The 20,316-nt window shown below is 38.2% G+C and overlaps 2 protein-coding genes and 1 long non-coding RNA gene across 4 annotated transcripts; 1 reads left to right on the top strand and 2 right to left on the bottom strand.

Moving 5' to 3' along the window:
* Window positions 1-207: 207 nt before the first annotated feature.
* On the top strand, window positions 208-7,636 carry LOC114530934. Its single transcript, XR_003687797.1, has 6 exons — window positions 208-355; window positions 4,754-4,871; window positions 5,207-5,711; window positions 5,910-6,042; window positions 6,419-6,579; window positions 7,032-7,636. It is a non-coding gene; the product is annotated as an uncharacterized LOC114530934 (long non-coding RNA).
* Window positions 7,637-7,881: 245 nt separating this feature from the next.
* On the bottom strand, window positions 7,882-11,506 carry LOC114530933 (sodium/hydrogen exchanger 9B2-like). Of its 2 annotated transcripts, XM_028552554.1 has the most exons (9): window positions 11,422-11,506; window positions 10,616-11,188; window positions 10,179-10,354; window positions 9,972-10,078; window positions 9,700-9,855; window positions 9,485-9,593; window positions 9,255-9,391; window positions 9,044-9,124; window positions 7,882-8,726 (listed from the first exon to the last, which is right to left on the bottom strand). In XM_028552554.1, exons 2-9 carry the CDS (start codon window positions 11,161-11,163, stop codon window positions 8,553-8,555), a joined length of 1,488 nt encoding a protein of 495 aa, XP_028408355.1. In that variant the 5' UTR covers window positions 11,164-11,188; window positions 11,422-11,506; the 3' UTR covers window positions 7,882-8,552. The 2 variants fall into 2 exon arrangements, with proteins under 2 accessions (XP_028408355.1, XP_028408354.1); XM_028552553.1 differs by having other exon boundaries at window positions 10,616-11,494.
* A 1,063-nt stretch (window positions 11,507-12,569) lies between these two features.
* LOC114530883 (hydrogenase maturation factor HoxX-like) lies at window positions 12,570-16,311 on the bottom strand. Its single transcript, XM_028552481.1, has 8 exons — window positions 16,260-16,311; window positions 15,903-16,177; window positions 14,946-15,195; window positions 14,642-14,823; window positions 14,340-14,482; window positions 13,943-14,213; window positions 13,203-13,673; window positions 12,570-12,698 (listed from the first exon to the last, which is right to left on the bottom strand). Exons 2-8 carry the CDS (start codon window positions 16,167-16,169, stop codon window positions 12,570-12,572), a joined length of 1,713 nt encoding a protein of 570 aa, XP_028408282.1. The 5' UTR covers window positions 16,170-16,177; window positions 16,260-16,311.
* Window positions 16,312-20,316: the final 4,005 nt, after the last annotated feature.

Genomic DNA, 20,316 nt, shown 5'->3' with positions numbered 1-20,316 from the left:
TTGAATGGCAATAAATTGACCATTCGACCTTTTGTGACCAAACGTTTTGTTTTTGTCTCAATGACTCACAGAATATGGCAACTAAAATACAATTTATCTCCTTTTCATGCCAGTATACTTTTTTACGGTATTTACATCCTTTTTTCAGTTCCGGGGTCGTGATATAACTGATATTGAATGGCAATAAATTGACCATTCGACCTTTTGTGACCTTGCGCATGAATGTCGCAAATCTCGATCACATTCGTCGTGGAACTGTCTTTTCGGACGTTGAAAAATCTGAATCCTGATTCATTTCACTATGTTCTTGTTTGGGGCCGTCTTTTTCCTTCTCAATTACTGTCTTAGTTATGCGGTAGGTATATTTTGACTTAACCTATACGGGATTAACACAAGGCTATCTTTAAAACAGGGAACGGGGAATAGGGGAATGGAACGGGGAATGGAAGGGAATGGAATGGCTTCGGGGAATGAGCCGGGGAATGAGCCGGGGAATGGAATGGCTTCGGGGAATGAGCCGGGGAATGGAATGGCTTCGGGGAATGAGCCGGGGAATGGAATGGCTTCGGGGAATGAGCCGGGGAATGGAATGGCTTCGGGGAATGAGCCGGGGAATGAATGGAATGGCTTCGGGCAATGTGCAGCTTGTGCGTCAGTGCGAGTTTGTTTGGCCCATTTGGCGTGATTAAAACCTGTAAACGCTTCCATGTCACGAATCATGAGACAGCTACTCACAGTTTGAATTCCTTGAGGTAAAAGACAAAGCGATTACAAGCTCATAGTATAAATGCGATGTTTGCATTGTCATTGTGATGTACATTGATGTACTATAGATAGAATTTGGGTAGGTGGTTCAATGTAAATCCTCCAAAATCTGAAGGCAAGTATAATACTGTAATAGTATTTTTTGCAGAAATCTTTTTAGTTCTTAATATGCCTTATAAAGCTCAATGTGTGTGATTAAAAGGTCAATAAGATACTGACACAGTGTCACTTGTTTGTTTTTTATTTCAGGCTATGTGAACAAGACCTCTGGACAGTTTTGTTTAAGCAGGAATAATGGTTGTGGTGGAAATGTGGTGAATGCATTCTTGACAAGTTAATGGGGGTTTGCTTCCAAGAATACACTGAAACTTGGAGCAACAATGACTTTGAATATAATTATGTAATTAATATATTATTTATTAATCTTAATTTATATGACTTTTTACCTCACATAATTCAAATAATGTTCAGATAAAGAGGTAAATATTTCACTGTTAATGGTGTAATAAATATTTTATAAGTGGATTATATTCATAATGAATTATTTGTCCTGCTCCATACTTTGGCAATTCTGTTTAAGAAATCTCACCATAGTAGATCTTTTTTGAAATAGTTACAGTCAAGTTGTTGTCTAGTTTTAGTACAAAATAATACAAGTGCTACAATTAAACAAGGGAAAATAATAAAAATTAATTACATAAGCAAGCACGTACATTTTCTATTTTAAAAAGGTCTATGAATTGAGATGACATGTACTAACAATTTTGTGCATTAATTAAAGACAATTGTATTATTACTGTGGGTTCTTTAATATTGTCCAATACTCCCAGTGACATCCCACTGAAATTCCTGCAGGTGTCTCAATCCATCATTTTATTTCTTATATTTAAGTCAGAATCAATGTATTCAATATCAATATGTAAAAATAATATCTAAGTTCTACAACATTATTTTGACAAGTCTGTTAAAGGAGAAAAGCAATTTTTTCTCTTCATCAGAATTGAGAACCATGTTCTTGAAGCCAAACCCCCTCCTTGGCAGGATGATTATGGTACAAAATGAGAAGGGGGGTGTTGAAAAATTTCTGGATTTCTTCTTGGGGGCCGGTCTCCAAAAAGATAACATATTGATATTGAATACATTGATTCTGACTTAAATATAAGAAATAAAAGATAAACTGGTTTGATGGATTGAGACACCTGCAGGAATTTCAGTGGGATGTCACTGGGAGTATTGGACAATATTAAAGAACCCACAGTAATAATATAATTGTCTTTAATTAATGCACAAAATTGTTAGTACATGTCATCTCAATTCATAGACCTTTTTAAAATAGAAAATGTACGTGCTTGCTTATGTAATTAATTTTTATTATTTTCCCTTGTTTAATTGTAGCACTTGTATTATTTTGTACTAAAACTAGACAACAACTTGACTGTAACTATTTCAAAAAAGATCTACTATGGTGGGATTTCTTAAACAGAATTGCCAAAGTATGGAGCAGGACAAATAATTCATTATGAATATAATCCACTTATAAAATATTTATTACACCATTAACAGTGAAATATTTACCTCTTTATCTGAACATTATTTGAATTATGTGAGGTAAAAAGTCATATAAATTAAGATTAATAAATAATATATTAATTACATAATTATATTCAAAGTCATTGTTGCTCCAAGTTTCAGTGTATTCTTGGAAGCAAACCCCCATTAACTTGTCAAGAATGCATTCACCACATTTCCACCACAACCATTATTCCTGCTTAAACAAAACTGTCCAGAGGTCTTGTTCACATAGCCTGAAATAAAAAACAAACAAGTGACACTGTGTCAGTATCTTTATTGACCTTTTAATCACACACATTGAGCTTTATAAGGCATATTAAGAACTAAAAAGATTTCTGCAAAAAATACTATTACAGTATTATACTTGCCTTCAGATTTTGGAGGATTTACATTGAACCACCTACCCAAATTCTATCTATATAATGTACATCAATGTACATCACAATGACAATGCAAACATCGCATTTATACTATGAGCTTGTAATCGCTTTGTCTTTTACCTCAAGGAATTCAAACTGTGAGTAGCTGTCTCATGATTCGTGACATGGAAGCGTTTACAGGTTTTAATCACGCCAAATGGGCCAAACAAACTCGCACTGACGCACAAGCTGCACATTGCCCGAAGCCATTCCATTCATTCCCCGGCTCATTCCCCGAAGCCATTCCATTCCCCGGCTCATTCCCCGAAGCCATTCCATTCCCCGGCTCATTCCCCGAAGCCATTCCATTCCCCGGCTCATTCCCCGAAGCCATTCCATTCCCCGGCTCATTCCCCGGCTCATTCCCCGAAGCCATTCCATTCCCTTCCATTCCCCGTTCCATTCCCCTATTCCCCGTTCCCTGTTTTAAAGATAGCCAAAAGATTTCTGCAAAAAATACTATTACAGTATTATACTTGCCTTCAGATTTTGGAGGATTTACATTGAACCACCTACCCAAATTCTATCTATATAATGTACATCAATGTACATCACAATGACAATGCAAACATCGCATTTATACTATGAGCTTGTAATCGCTTTGTCTTTTACCTCAAGGAATTCAAACTGTGAGTAGCTGTCTCATGATTCGTGACATGGAAGCGTTTACAGGTTTTAATCACGCCAAATGGGCCAAACAAACTCGCACTGACGCACAAGCTGCACATTGCCCGAAGCCATTCCATCCATTCCCCGGCTCATTCCCCGAAGCCATTCCATTCCCCGGCTCATTCCCCGAAGCCATTCCATTCCCCGGCTCATTCCCCGGCTCATTCCCCGAAGCCATTCCATTCCCCGGCTCATTCCCCGGCTCATTCCCCGGCTCATTCCCCGGCTCATTCCCCGAAGCCATTCCATTCCCTTCCATTCCCCGTTCCATTCCCCCATTCCCCGTTCCCTGTTTTAAAGATAGCCATTAACACAACAGTATTAAATCATGGTATTTCTGTTATTAAGTACGACGTTTGCTCAGAGCATTTTGCATTCCGCAACATCAACTACAAATCTGCCCGACAAATCCGTTATAAAAGTGTACAATTTACTTGCTACTAACAATTATAACTAAGTTATAACGTAGAGTCACCTATAGCGCTAGCTGTAACGATGGGCCGAGGGCACTTCGAGCATAATTTAAAGTATGTAGAGCTAGCTATTTGATTAATGTCGCGTCAAAACAAAAACTTGGCACATTAATATTAGCGATAGGACAGGACTAAATCTATCTGCTACGGAAAACGTCAAGGAAGACTGTCCTTATTCAGTTATTCTCGCAGCTTCACGCACCTTCAACACAGTGAAAATCATTATTATTTAAGATGTACTTGACTATTTGAGTCTACTTCCTACATTAAAACGGAGTGAAGATAAAAAATACTAACTACGAAGCTTTTACGTCACTTCTTCACTGGATGTAAGGCAATTTCATTATTTCAAGAGGGTTAGAATTTACGCTTTTATGATGCCGGTGCCATTCTCTGACAGCTTTGCACGGATATTTAGGCTTTTAATAGCTGTCAAAGGTTGATGTGTTTTAATGAAGTACAATTTTGTGAGAAATCAAACGTGCGATTGACGTGCGATCAAGATCGCGAGACTTCGCGACCGCGCAGCAGGAGCCATCTTTGTGGGACCCTCAGTGTCCAGCCTCGTACCCAGGCGCTTTAATAGTAAAAAATAACTTTGCATTCAGCTTCTTTTGTCAAAACCACCTCTGTATAATAACTGAATGCAACGTTATATATTTTACTATGATTTTATTATTAAAGCGCCTGGGTACGAGGCTGTTCAGTACCCCATCGCACGGCTCTAGGCAGCACCATTTGGCGTGAAATCATTCAAATCAAACATCAAATTCCCATTTGAGTCACTTAGTTCGATATCACCGCTAGGAAAAAAATTGTAAAACAATTCAGTTGCCTTTCCACATGATTTTCTAGAATGGAATAATATGTGGCAGTATAAATTGCACACGGGGTGAATATGACAGAGCATGGTGTTGTGGAGAGGACAAACGAAAATGCTGCAGGGAATCTTCATCCTCGGTGAACATTTGGTGTAAGGACTACTTCTACATGTAGTATTAGAACTCAACAGAGAACAGGGCAACTTGTCCAAAAGCAAAGGGGTTTATTTGGGTGTTTTTTAGTAGAAAATGAATATAGCCGAAACGCTTCCTTCCTCTTGGTTGGAATGTACACATTTAAATATCCTTTCCCCCGACATGTTCCGGCAACGTGTCTTCGGGTTGTGTTGGTCCTAATGATCTGGCCCAACCAGCCTTTTGTCGTTCTCTCGAAAAAAGGACACATCTCAGTGCCTTCTAAAAAGGGGGGGGGGGGACGCATCTCGATGATAAACAATGCAATGACAGCACTGTTCTCCTTTTTCAGATGTCTGGGTGATTGTTGTGCTAGTTGTGGTTGGTATCATCGCCGGGATAGTGCTTTTTGTTCGGTATCGTCGACGCCGTGCCAGGGCTGGTGCCCGTGGCGCCTTCGATCAATTGCGATAAAACAAATATTTTGTTCACCACTTCATGGATTATAAGTATTACAACTTTTAGGGAAAGTAGCTTTCTGTGAAATGTCCTTAATGATTGCTGGGTTTTTTAGTATGGTACTGTATTTTTGTATTGTGTTTTTTGACATAAAATAAGTCTCGAGAAACTTTTGACAAATTAGTGCGCTGCCTCTTTGAGGCTCCTTCCCATAGCTCCAGTGCTATAGCTCAGTGCTCGATCCCAATGACGTAATTTATTTGCAAATTCGAGATTCGAGAATCACGAGACATCTTCAGGAAAAGTGTTTCATTTTTCCGAATTTTCTGGGACTAATTTTTGCGATGTTTTCCTTGTTTTTGGTTTCTTTTGGCGTCTTAACATTCCTCCCGTTTATGGTAAGTGGCTAATTTTTAAAACGCGAAAATGGAACAGTGTTCATCAATTTAATACTTTGTGTATACGTACTTGCCATAACATAGCTACAATTTCAAAATACATGCAATGTTAAAATTTGAATATATGTATGTAAATTTGTTATTTATTTGTGTTCTGCTCAAAAAATTATAAGTCCTTATCCCCTTTTTTAAATCTAGAGAGCAAATCTGTATTGTGGTGAATTTAGTACCTATGGAGAATATTGTAATCCACATTCGTATCAGGAGGCTTATTGTTGTGGCGTTAACGATGCGAATTGCTGTTATGATACAGACGTCGCCACGATCTGGTGTAAGTAAATGGGAAAATGACTCACATAAGGAAGATCACCTGGCGTGTCTAAACTGCATAAAGCCTTCTTTGTATATTAGACTGATTTGTCCTGATTTCAGTCTGTATATATCTTTCAAGAAGTAAATGATTTCAAGAAGACAAAAGATTTACTTATTAGAAATCACCAACAGTAGAACTCCCTGGCCTTAGGATAATATTGAAACCAGACCTAAAATTTATTCTTTATTAGGCCACTTTATCCGTTCACGCAACATGATTGGTCACCAGAAATCTAGAAGTTTAGGGAACTTAATCACCAAAACAAGCTTGCTCATGCTTGCTTGTATTTTGCATAATGTTTTAGAATCTCTGGTTGATTTAGATCTGGTTTTAGGGTTTTGGGTTTTGATGATCTTGTTCATTGGTGTCATCAGCACTTTGATAGCTGTTTGTTGTCGCCGTCGTCGAATACAAAGAGCTGGTTATGTTGTTGTGCGAGGTCGAAATGTGGCACCTACGGCTGTTGTCACAACAAACCAATCTCATATCGCACAGGTATGATAACAATAGAATATTTTAAATGATTGACCTTCCAATTGAGGAATGCAAGTGTCCCAGAGAACTGATGATGCCACTGCTAAGATGGTTCACTACCACACACTTATATTTCTCCAAAGAACCTTCAAATATCAGCAAAACTGCAATGTTAGTTGTGAAATGTTGTAAAATATAGGAAATATAGATCTGCAAAGTTCACAACTTTTATGTTTACATACAGTAGTTTGTTACTAGATTTGGGCAGGAAATGTTTTGCCAAATGGCAACAATTTCTGCAAGCAGTACTTAGGTATATTTAATTTCTGTTATTTTATTTTGAGCTGTATTTTTTTGTTTATTGAGATTTCCCTTGTTTCTATTTCAACAAAAATTACTTAAAATAGCTTGCATCGGGTGTAAATTTAAACACTGATTCAACAGCTTATTACATTCATCATCATGTTTTCCAGGTGGCACCTCCTGGAACAGTCTACCAGCCTTATCATGGTCCTCCTGCTTACCAAGGCTACCAACATCCCCACCATGGTGGTAGGAGTGCATATGGCAAGCCTCCTCCCTATGCTCCTCCTACTGCCCCACCACCCACATAGAAGTAGTGCTCTTATTGTGGAGTTTTATTGTGAACTTGAGCTTTAGACTAATTTTGATCTTGGACTTTGAAAAGGAAATTTCATTTTGGAACGAGCATACTAAAATTAGTAAAATTGACAAGTTTAGCAGCGAAATGTTTTAAAGAAGAGAAAACACAGCCATGAAAAGCCGGTAATTTTGTATTTGTGTTACGGAAGGTGGGCGATCAAATTAGTACACATTTTACAACTTCACATGACTATATTTCCGCATTTTACAAAATTTTGCAACTCAACTCATGTGGTTGTAGATGTGAATTGTAAGAATTTTATTATGCTCCTAGTCTAAGATTGGGTCACATTCCTTGTTTATTTACCTAGACCAAAATTTAGTCTAAAGAGCAAACCGTTCATTGTGTATATACATTAATATAATGAAATTAGTTAGAAAATAATTATAATAACTTGAAATTTTGCTGGACTAATCGTCAGGAGGCCTCACCATTGTCACTGAATAAGGCTAAAATAAAATCTTTCGGTAAATCCTAATTTTTGGAGCCCGGCTATCCGAATTCGCGTGCAACGAAATCGTATGGAATTATGACAGATTGCTTAACATATCCACACTTATGGTGTATCAATTTGAAATGGGTTTTCAAATGTTGTACTCGGTTGTACGAGAAGGACCTAAACTGCAAAGGAATCACTAAAGTTTTTAAAAGAAAAGAAGTGGAAAAATCCTGGGTACGAGGTTGATTTGGGTCTCATATAATTTGAGATTTGAGTCTTGAACTTTGAGATTCTATTTATTCTCTGTGGATAAAGAAGCAATAATCGAAAGGTTTTTGTTGAAGACAAATAAAAATTTATACAAATTGGAAGCTATATAAACAACATGGAAAAGTCAAAGCTGTTCTTTTTGACAGCATTTCGGTGATTCCCCAATGCATTTTTTTTGCCAGTTTAAAAAAAAAGTAGGACAATTGGACGCATTTACTTGGTTAGGTTAGGTTAGAAGTGTGTACTGTATAAATTGTGAAAACTTGATTACTGTCGATCATTACATTGTTCTCTAGGTGGCACCTTCAGGAACAAAGCCGAACAACCCATCAGCCTTGACATGGCTCGGCCTAGTAGGGCACCTGGATGGCCACATTGCACGGTGGGGGTGCATATGGCCACATTGCACGGTGGGGGTGCATATGGCCACCCTCATCCTTATGCCCCTCCATTCAAACTGCCCAGACAAAATAAAAGTAGTGTTTTGATATGTAGAGTGAAGAGTTTATACTAATTTGTAAAAAAAATTGGTGAAGAGCAGTAAAGTAAACTCTGGCTAGTATAAATATCATAACATGTTTCAAATCTAGATTATATTACTGTGACTTGATTGTGAGTTGTTTACACATAACCAATATCATTATTAAGCTCAACTTTTTCACTCTGACCAGCTTCATCTGGGTTATCATCACATGCAAATTTTGACTTCTGCAACAACTTTGGACCTGTGACTGTCATTGCTATGGCTCCAATTGGTGCTGTGATCAAAATGGACAGAACTGACAGGGTAAGAATCTAAAAACATAATAAATCTCATTGAGCTTATATAGGTTTATCATGACCCTCTTTAGGTGTAATTATGTTTTCTTCTAAGAACTGCCTTTAAAATTCAAACTCAAATAAACTTGTTAATATAGAACAATCTAGTTTTTTAGTAATATACAGGGAATAAAAGTTATTGGGTTAATCTCCTGGTAGTTACAACTTACAATAGATATACAAGATATGCAAACTTAACTTACTTGAATTCTGTTAAATAACATATTTGAAAGTTATGAAACTAATATATTAAGTATCTAGTTTATTTTAACATTTAGTTATATTTATCTCACCTCCACACCATGCCTCTCTTGATATTCTCCAATAAACCCTTTGTCACGGGCAGCATCAAGGGTAATTGATCCAATGGCAGCCTATAAAAAACCAGTTAGATTGAAAATACTAATACTAATGACTCAATCCAATCTTAGCAGTTAGCTTAATAGATTAAACATTGCAGGATGACCTGGACCTATACGACCTTTATAGGCTAATTGTCCTGACCTGAACTGTGGCTTTTGGAATCCAGGATAACGTCAGGAAAAGCTTTTCTTTCCTTGTGAAGTTATTACGAGACACAACTAGATAAACCATTAGCAATCTAGGAATCATTCCTATGACCAATATTGCAATTCCTCTTCCTAAAATAAGTCAATAATACTGGTTGTTGCTCAAATTATAACATTCCAACAATTGTGTTTATTGTTAACATACATAGGTTTCATATTATTTACCAATAAGCCTGCTCTCCATATATTCCACATTGACTTCAGCTCCAATAAGTGCAAACAATAATGGCATGAACAAATCCCAAACGACTGACATTGCCTCACCAATTTGCTTCTGCAGCATTAAAAGTACAGTAATTTGTATGCAGTAAGTAAATATGTTGTTGTGGTTTGATTTGAGGCAGCTAAATAAAAATGAAATAAAAATGATCTTTAATTACTTTGTCTGAGTCTGACCAACCCTGCCCAGCTACAAACGACAGGACCAAACACCCCAGGGCACCAGCACCAGAGAAATTTGCTCTTTTTAGTCCAAATAATGACAGTAGACCCAGGCTTGATAGCAGGACAAATCTATTTTTCTGGGGTGCATCGCTCTGTTGTGGAAAAGGCTTTCGGTTAGTTGACTTATTAATAGACACTAATACTTAACAAATGGTAATAATGGTGGTGAATCTAGCTATCAATCATATTGCATTATCAGGTGGCATACCTTATGATTAAATGGCAGAATCCAAAGTAAAGGTCCAACAATTATGCCAATTGCAAGGCCCAAAACAATCTCAATTGGCCCTCGAAATATATTATAAGTTAGGTTTCCTAAATTTAAAAAAACCCTCAGAAACTAACATTGTGGTGTTATAGACTATAGGTTATGTTGTGAGATACTACAAACACATAAAACTAACTACTTAATTACCTTCTGAAAATGCAAGTCCTAAAAACACACCCACAAGACTGATAGCAAACACATTCTCAAGTGAGGCTGATGCCACGCCTAATGTTGGTATTCCCTCGTCAACACCATATCCTTTTTCTTGCAGTTCTAGAAGGGTCGGTACCACGACTGCAGGTGACACTGCCGCAATTAGGAAACTGAAAAGAAACGCATGTACAAGGCATAAAACATGATCTCTTAGACTTTCCATGGCCTGGCCACCTTTGGCCATGGCCTAGTCCTATATACTAATATATATTAAAAGTGAAGCTAAGCTTAGCACTTATCTATAGAGCTGGGACTTGTACAATATGCGTCCTATGTAATCAAGTAGGGAATCACTGTTTAAATTGGACCCCCTACACACAGCGAAATTACCCTGGGTACAAGAGGTTGCGTCTATATAGTGGCTGACATACCCTAGCTGAAAGCTCCAAAGGAATCCCATGTCTAACAACAGATGTCCCATGACTGCAACTGTGATTGCTTCAGCAATGCATGGTAACAATGCTAGCCGACCAATTGTCCACTTCGCCCTCTTGAGTGCATTCTGATCAAGCCCAAGACCTGACCGTAACAATATTACAACCAATGCAACATTCCTGATTGTTAATGACCACTCGTTATCTATCTCTTTTGCAACATCTATTCCATCCACATTCTTTAACACAAACCCTGCAATCAGCATCCCCAACAAACTTGGTAGCTTTAACCATGGTATAAGTCGCACCAGGAAACCAACTAATGCTGCAACAGCTAGCAAAATAGACAAGCCATATATATTTCCACCAGGCAAGGCATCTTGGCCAACAATTGACCACACTGTGGCCCAAAGTACAAAACCAACCAACACACGAGTTACCCATCTGCCAATGAAGGTTGGTACATGCTTCCGATATTTGCTTATATTAAGGCAATGTTGCTCACAACCATTTGCAGCCATATGCGTTTTCTCATCACTGTCCATTTTGGAGGTCCTGGTTAATATGGTTCTATAACATATTATACAGTGCCTTTACAATAAGTTGAATATATAGCTATGATATTGATAAAGTATTAAAGTGAGACTAATTTCGCCTAATCAACTTCGCGACTGTTTACTTGGTCAATGTATAGAACACCTAATTAATATGCACATTTTTGAATGACGCGGAATTTCTGAAAGGAGGTACGCTTTAGCCTTAATTAATATGCTATTTTCTCTGCTCGAAAATATTACTTATACCATAGCTGACCATATCCAGGTACCCGAGTCGGCGAAGTCGGCGAGTCCCGAAAATGTGTTTTTTCATGGCATTAATCAGTGATGCACATTTTTAATTATGAGTGCGTGCGCTACTTCATGTAATGCAAATTATAACGATCGAACACATTTTTGGGGAACTATGCTTATACTATATGTACACATACTACAGAATGAACTGATACAGCAGTGCTAGCCTCCAAAAACTTTTACAGAATTTCCGCTTGTTTTCGCCACAGTTACCGAGAGTATCTTGCAACGGCGAATGGTAAATAGCGCACGCTGATTTGTTGCCGTTCGCTTGAATGTGCTAAACCAAGAAAAACCCTCGGTCTTATATTCCTTTGTATTGACCCTGCACTCGTTTAATTCCTATTCATAATGCATAGTATTCATGATTCCTATATAACTGACTTTCTTCCATTTTTCAACTCTTTCCATTCTACCAGCGCGTCAGTAAAGTTGTCTTGGGGTCTGGGGTTTTTCTGGTACCCAGATTATATAAACAGGTGAAAATATGTGATTTCACCATGATTTTTAACAAAAACGCATGAGAACGTATTTGCTTATTTTTGAAGAAGCTTTGGATTAAATGCAAATATATACCATTTATTCATCAATAATAATTCATATATTTCAAATTCATATAACTGAAGCTATATGGTTATAATTTTTGTATAATAAAAAAAATTCAAAGTTTATACTTACAGCCTTATAGGATGTGGCAACATATGGAATTATTAATATAAAGTAACATGATTTACATTTTTGAAATGCATTGCTTTATTTAAAAATGTAGTAATAAAGTAATAAATGACATAAATAGATAATATAGATGAGTTAAAATTGATGCTAATGGAACACGAAATTTTTTCGTGCCATGTCGTATTCGGGACTTTGAAAGTTTCTCGTCATATTTTGTATTTCATTTTGTCGGCAGAATTCAGCCTGCTCGTACCAAGCCATATCGTGTGCGCCGAACTTTCTTTCGATTATACCCCCCAGTGAAGGATCGGTAGCAATCTAAAGTAGAGAAGCCCGTAAAATGCTTTGTATAATACAGAGGTTTACAGCTGGTCCAGTCAAATACTGAAAGTCGACTAACTAGTCTAACTAATGGATGTAAACTTTTAAACTACCTTTGTCACCACTTGTTCCAGTTCGCTTTGGAATTCTGTTACATTTCCTCCAATGATACAATCAAAAAGACCAGTTGAAACCGCTTCTGAGGACAACATACTTTTAGCTCCGGATGTTATCTAGATGTCATGAAATGTAGCTGTTTAGTTTCATTGTTTCTTGTAGTATAACTGTATTTTTTTAATCGCTTGTTTGCAAAGTTGAATATCTTTTTTTATACTATTTTCTGGACCGACAAAAGCCATTTTTTCTAAAGGTTTTAAAACTAACAGCGGTTCAGAAGCACTTAAACCAGAACAGGGGCCGGTTGTATCAACGGCGTTTAAGCTAAACGGTGTTTAGCTGCTATCCAGCAGGGGATTAAAAATCTACTCAGGATTAGCGCCAACCCAGCTTTGAACAACTGGCCCTTTGCCGGATACTGTTAGGCACCGGATGGATTTATTCAGTGTAACCTATTCAATGTATAGATCAGTAATGCTGCAACGGATCTTTGGATCACTGCGAAGAACATTTAAAAAGGCTGTTTAATAACAAAGCAGAAAAACCTGGGAACGAGAATAAAGGTTTTCCCGCTAGAGGATCGCGGGATTGGGAAACAAGATCTTAGACTTAGTTAATACCTGGAGCATTTTTTCTCGCCCCAATCTTCTCTCTAAGAAAAACGTGTGATATTCAGATCCAAATAAGCTCATGTTTGTATAATGTGGATTTATGACGACACCGTCACGTGATAGAACCAAATCGCTTGCTAATGCCATCATCACTCCACCAGCGCCCGCGTTGCCTTGGACAGCAGATATCGTGATCTTATCCTGCATTGAAAACACATCCCTAACTAGGTCATTGATAGCAGTGATGTTATGCAACGATTCTATAGACGGGTTCGCCGCGTTTTCTATGCAGTTGAGGTGGATTCCATTGCTGAAGAAGTTGTGTCCGCCCATGAGAACTACGACCTTGGTGTTTTCGTCACGGGCAATTTTGCGCAGAGCATTTGATAATCTTTGGCACTGATCTGTGTTCATTGCTCCGTTGTAAAAGTTGAAATGAACGTAACACGCTCCATCTGGAGTTTGCTTTGTCCAAATTTCCTGAAATGTATAGAATATGTAATAATGAAATTTTTTAGCATTGCAAAGGACATGTATATTGTTGGCTGAATTCTTACGAGGACTCAGGACTACTACTAAAAAACTCTGCCGGTATTTCCCCACGGTATATTAGCAGTACATTAGGTTACTTTTGAAGTTATTTTGATGGAAACATTTAATTTTGATTGAAAACTGCACGATTCCTCAGTGAAAAAAACTTCTGTTTTTCCTTACTCATCTTTTTCATAGCACAAGAAGCTCTATTGTACCTGGAAAGTTCGAGGGTATGCTTCGTTGAATATTTCCAGGTTTGGTTCGGGCATGCTTGGGATACTTATCCCATTTTGTTTTAGCCATGACGTTGCTGGTAGTTTCAATTTATTTCTCTTAAGGTGACTCAACCATATAGCGCCTTCACCGCATTTCACCAATATCGCCCCATGACGCTGGGCGATAATCTGTCCGGGTTCATAACTGGGAGAGTTAAACGAGTCTGCTTGTTCCAAATGTGCTCCAAATACCCGATACTTTTCATTTAACCTATCAAAAGTCAGGGGTTGCAATTAATACCACATATACCATTAATATTAGGTAACACATTTATGAAATGCCGATGAAAATAATCAGTTACTGATTAAACAAAATAAGACAATCTCGAAATCTTACATTTTACCATTATCTTTCAACAACAGCGTTGCTATGGCACCGGGTGACGAATCAGACATGCGCACTCGGCATGCAACTTCCTCAGCGGGTTGTTTCCAGTCTACAGTTCTGTCAGCGTTCTTCAGCGGCTCCATTAATTTTCCCTGCCGGAATTAAAGGTGTTAAAATCCTAAAATGGCCCTGTGTGTTCACAGTGGCTGTACCTTGTATGGTAGGGTGACGGTAAGGTGAAAAGTTTCAGACGAGACGGTCTATAACCGTTGGATCAAGTATTGCGATCCGAAGAACAAGTGTAATCTCACCTTAACATTTGCATTTTCATAGTTTAAAGGTCGCGGGGACTGTCCGTTTCTGAATCGTTCCACGGTATCCAGCAGACACCTCACAGCAGCGTCTGTTACCTCATTTGTATACAAGCTTGATTTTGTAAGAGTGTTGATGTTCGTGCGATTTAATTTAAAATTGAAGGTGCTCCAAATGTCGCCTAAAAAAAGAAAATGTTTTGATTTTTTCCGGCCAAAAGAACAGACTCTAATCATCTCGTGAGATTGTTAGATTTGTACTTAATTAACATGAAATTTCCACCCAAGTAACCATTAGTCCAACCTGCATCCATCTCTTCGGCGGCCTGGAGAAGAGTCACGCCCCACTCCGGTTGTTGCTGTTTAAGTGCCCAATCTAAGGAATGTCGGCCGCGGTCTCCTTCTATTCCCGGATGAACAATGATGCAAGGCACTCCGGAATTGTTCCACACGTCATCGGGGACGGTTTTTGTCAAAAACGGCGCCAATATTATATCTGCCTGTTGATTTTTGGCTACCTCGCTCATTTCAGAACTGTTGTTGATTTCGAAAACCTGAAAGATGGGGGGGGGGGGAGAAAAATGAAAATATATACAGGATGTGCTGACATTGTTATAGATTCAGGCCTTTAAGGATTTTGTGGACGGCCTCTTGGTAACTAAAGACAATTATATAGCAAGCCTGACTATTTATTTGGGGTGGGAGGGGGTTTATAGGGTTCCTTATTTTTTGGTGGAAAAACGTGTTTTGTGTCATGTATTTTGTACTAAAGTCAGTTGTGTAGCCAGCCTGAAATTTAGAAATGGTTGCTTTCACAGTCAATGATGGCATAGAAGAACTAAGTCGTCAAGGCAGTTATGCAACTCCCTGTAGATCAAACAATTAAATCACACTCTTTATGATCGAGGATTGCCACTCAAAATTACTCTCGTACACGCGCAACGGCTTTTCGCACACGAGCACTTAAACTTAAAGCTAGCCGGAAACGTTCATTTATAAGCACCGAAATATTCAGCATGCTGAATATTTGCAAGCCTCGACGGATTCTCATCAACACTAGTTACAACACCGGCATAAAATTCAATTCTCGACAGGCAAATAAACGACATAAAAGTGAAACAGCGGAATAATAATAATTGATGCTATGCATACGCGCTTCAGCAGAGCTCTGAGGCATGCATTTATCAACATGCATTTATCAAGCAGACCAAAAGAGATGGACGGAGATATATACTCTGGAAACAAAGGCGCAAAACATTACCTTAACGTGATGGTTTCGCTTTTCGAGTTCCAAACACAATCTTTGGCTCATACTATTGTGTTTATTTGCGAAAAAGACAACATTCAGTGCATTTTCGGGCGACGTGGATTCTTGGGTTCTCTTCGTCTGTTTTCCAATTACGCTTTCTCTAATTTCGTCAATGTACGTGGCTTGTGATCCGTGAGTAAAAAGAGTCCTCAATCGAAGAAGTCTCATTGATGTCGACCTGCCAGCGATATTCCAAACTCGAGCTTGTGCGCAAAACATCGCGAGTCCTAGGAAGATAGTCAGTTAAGAGGATGTTTGATGACGGAGTGTATACTGCATGTATTGAAAAAGAATTTGTAAGATACTAACTTTATATTAACTCTTTGAAACCGTTTCAGTTGTATCGACTCTTTGAAACTTCGTAGTCTCTTCTATAAACTTGCTTTTCTTTGATGTTTTAAGTTGAAGGAGCAAGAATACTTTGCCAAGAACATGAAATCCTTTTATAACAGCATGACTGAAACTCTTGAGTGGAATGTTCCTTTATAAAACAAAGATCATGCCCGTGACGTTTATTCATGACAAAAGGTCAAGACATGGCTTTAAAGAAAATCCTTAGCCGTATCATAGTAGATACGTAAACCTCCACTTGTGAATTAAAGCAGGATATCATTTTTTATTTCAGATTTTGTGTTTATATATCTATGCAACCAATTGTTAAATACCTGCATCTGCATGAGGCTCGGGTACGTGCTTATACAAATGTTTATCACTGATAGTCACACCTTAAATGAAAAACGAATTCACTGAATATTTAAGCTTGGTTACGACTCATGACTAAATTGAAACTAGCATGATCATAGTCATAATTGTCGTGAAAAATTATAGTCATAATTGTCGTGAACAATTATTAAAGTCATTTTCACCGATGACGATGTGAAATTGCCCAGATGTAACACTGATGGTCTTTCTTAAGATTTTCTTAGTGGGGGGGGGGAGCGAAATGAGTCAGCTAAATAACAAAAGGGACCTTTTGTCATGATTGAGAGGGACATATATATTGCACTATATATACAGCTATATAGTTAAAAAAGGCCCTTATATAGATTTAAAATTGTCTTTATTTCTGTATTCAAATCGGTCCTTATTGAGAAACGATGCATGGCTAGGGCTTCAGTTGGGGGGGTTCCCCATGCACGCACACCTGACGTTTGAAATGCAACCATAAAAAATGGTTGCCAAAGTCCTTCGAGCTGCTTTTGATTTGAACGTTTTAATACACGCGTAACATGCACGCAAATATGGTGCTTATAGATCTAATGATGTCTAAATACGTCATATATAATGTAAAAAACTGTAATGCGGTTTTTTCACACAATCATAAATAAAATATAAAGATTTCAACATTTCTATGCGACAGATACGTCTGCAATAAAAACGTCTCGCAATACGCGGACCCCTACAGCGACACGCGATCGCTGATTTCCAAGCTGTAGACGAGATATAAGTTTAGTGTTTTCAGAAACTCCACTTAAGGCTGCTTTCCACTTACGCGTTTTTAATTTTTATACGCACGTACACGTAAGGAAAAATTTAATTGCTTTTAAATTTTTATTATTTGACGTCTAGGTCAACTAATGCATACTAAAATATCAAGTACTAAGTTCCTTCGATTTATTCACTTAGCTCCTTCAAAGGTAACATCATGGATAGTTAAAAGACTGGATAGGAAACTCATGGCGTCAGCATTTTAACCTTGTTGAAAATCGTGACGTAACGCACGATATAGCTTGCTGCTTGCCCTTGTGATTTTATTATCCATGGTAACATGTATAAGGATTTAGACTTTTACGCGCGTGTACTTGCGTATGAAAAACGCGTAAGTGGACTTTCCACTTACGCGTTTTTCATACGCAAGTACACACACGTAAAAGCATATTCTAGTATGCATTAGTTGACCGAGATATTATCACGTCAGGATCACCAGATCAAATTTCTAATTTCAAACATTCAAAAAAAATCATGGAAACAGTCAAATAACCGAATTAGTCGGAAATTAGGCTCATTTATTCGAGGGAAAATAAGTCGCAACTTGTATAAGACGCGACTTGAATAAGACGCGAGCTGTGCGTTTAAACGATGCTGCCAAGCCCGTCTTGCATGTAAGACGCGTATTATATCTAAGAATTACATCTAAGACGCGAGGTTAATATAATGACTTCCAGTCCAAATGTCTGGAGATGAAAACATTCTTTGTCGGGCGCGGCTATCCCGCCCCACTTATTGACACTGCCTTATCTTAGAGACTCTGTCTCTAACACCCCTAACATTAATTCTACTCCTTTAGTTCTAACACATCATCCCGTCAATTTTGCTGTTAGGGATATCTTACTTAGGAATTTTCATATCCTGAAGAATGATCCCGAGACATCTTCCATTTTCACTGATAACCCCTTAGTCTCTTTTCGGCACAACGACAGGGCCGGATTAACCATATGGCAGAAGCGGCATATGCCACGGGCCCCGCGGTTTGGGGGGCCCCGCGCTTTACTCAGTTCAATTTTTTTTTCGGTGCGTGGGAGATGGAAAAAGGGCCACAAAGCCTCATGGCCACAAAATAAAATAAAGTGACTCCAAAAAGCGAGGCCCCATAAATAAATAAAAATGCCTTTAAAGCTTATATTAAGCTATCGGAGCGAAATAAATAACGCGAAGCCTTAGAAATCAAAAGTCGAGGTCCAATTAGGCACCCCTGCAACCAGATTCTGCCAAGAAAATTTTAGGGTAATGGGAAAATTTAGAAATTAAAACTTCAAGTAAAGGCAGAGCCACCTAGAGGGGTGGTCAAAGGGGGAAATTAGCCCTGAGCCCAGGGTTGTAAGGTCCCCAAAAACCTACAAGAACAAAATTAAACTGCATGTTGTTGGAATATATAGTCCTCTTTCAGAAAACGTCTTAGGTTGTTTATAGTTTAGGTAATGCAATATTATACTCGATTATGCGGAAATCTCACCCCCAAACGCAGGAAATCGCATTTGCTGCACTCTAAAACTCAAAATTTTCTTGGGGGAGGATGCCCCCAAACCCCCCTAAAACTGCTATAGCTATAGTATTTTCTACACCAATGTTCTGGTCATGCATGATCTCGCTACAGTAGCACAAATTGCTAATTTTTTCGGATTTTACTCCCCTAACGAGAATTTTACCCGAGCCCCAAAAATTCTGTGGCCGGCCGTGAGTAAAGGCTTTGATGCTTTACGGGATTAAGGGGCCCCGCGCTGAAAAAATGCCACGGGCCCCGCGAAAGGTTAATCCGGCCCTGCACAACGAAAATAGAATTGAGATATAATTTTTGTCTGTACATTGAACCCTATACATTTTTATAAAATTAGCATCCCAATAACTTGTTTTCGTCATTACTATTGCCCAAATTTTCAAACTTCGGGCCGTTCGGGGGGTTCAAATCCGCTAGTGGATATGGACCCAAATCCGCTGTGACACCGGCCCTAAGCCAAAGTACCAGTCTAGCTAGCAGTAAGGTTGAGTGAACTGTAATAAACCCATTTTTTGCATTTTGATATTGCGCGTTGAACATAATAAAACCATTTTACAGTTTTCTGGGCAAGAGGCGAGAAAGGCGAGAGGTGTTGACGTCACTGGTCGACGTATACTGTTCTGCGGGTTTCACCCTTTAAATTTTCAGGCAGAAAATCTGGCAGGCTACCTTTATTTTATAGTACACTTGAAATCGAAAGTCAAAATTTTGTTCTAGTTTTGCTGCGATTTCCTTTGCATTTACGATGTCTGCACGTCACAGCGACTGCGAATGGACAAAATACATTCCCTGGGTGAGCACAGCCTTACTAGGAGTGTATGTAATATATCAGGTTTTTAGAAAAGACAAGAGTTCTGAATGGGTGAACAAATCAATACAGAAGGACGTACCAAAAGTGGCCACGGTATGTGACATCGAGGATCTGGGAGAGAAGACAGCTTTCTGTCGTTGTTGGCGAACTAAAAAGGTGTGTTGTACATATTTGTGTATTGTCACTGTTGAGTTTGTCTGGTGTTTTTATAATATTTTGTGTATATTTTGTTTAATATTTTCATTATATAATTTGTGCATCAGTATTGTGATCAAATAATAGTATTCATAAATTTATGATTAAAAAACAATTGATGGATTTCATGCCATCATCATATAGATTTCATGCCATCAAGATTCAAGATTCAACATATCCTCCATGCTGATTGCTGAATTACTAAATACCCCATTACAAGGGGACCCCTTGTACCAGGATATATAGACCTTTTAAAGAAAAAAACTTGTAACTTGCAAAAACAAGGCCAGTCAAATTTTCTTTTAAAAACTCAAACTTTCAAAATAATTTATTCCTTTTAAATTTTTAAATGAAAAACATCCTGT

This window comes from Dendronephthya gigantea, unplaced genomic scaffold (assembly GCF_004324835.1).
Source record: "Dendronephthya gigantea isolate DGI-Jeju-01 unplaced genomic scaffold, DenGig_1.0 000067F, whole genome shotgun sequence".
NCBI classification, from domain to species: domain Eukaryota; kingdom Metazoa; phylum Cnidaria; class Anthozoa; order Malacalcyonacea; family Nephtheidae; genus Dendronephthya; species Dendronephthya gigantea.
Note: the sequence above shows the minus strand (reverse complement) of the source record. Positions and strands in the feature narration are given on the sequence as shown.

Coding starts and splice junctions, on each gene's coding strand:
- LOC114530933 (XM_028552554.1), bottom strand. CDS start 11,163: ATGGACAGTGATGAGAAAACGCATATGGCTGCAAATGGTTGTGAGCAA. Junction 10,079..10,178: donor AGGACTTGCATTTTCAGAAG/GTAATTAAGTAG, acceptor TTTTAAATTTAG/GAAACCTAACTTATAATATA. Junction 9,392..9,484: donor TATGGAGAGCAGGCTTATTG/GTAAATAATATG, acceptor GACTTATTTTAG/GAAGAGGAATTGCAATATTG.
- LOC114530883 (XM_028552481.1), bottom strand. CDS start 16,169: ATGTTTTGCGCACAAGCTCGAGTTTGGAATATCGCTGGCAGGTCGACA. Junction 15,196..15,902: donor AGCGAAACCATCACGTTAAG/GTAATGTTTTGC, acceptor CCCATCTTTCAG/GTTTTCGAAATCAACAACAG. Junction 14,483..14,641: donor ATGAAAATGCAAATGTTAAG/GTGAGATTACAC, acceptor TAATTCCGGCAG/GGAAAATTAATGGAGCCGCT.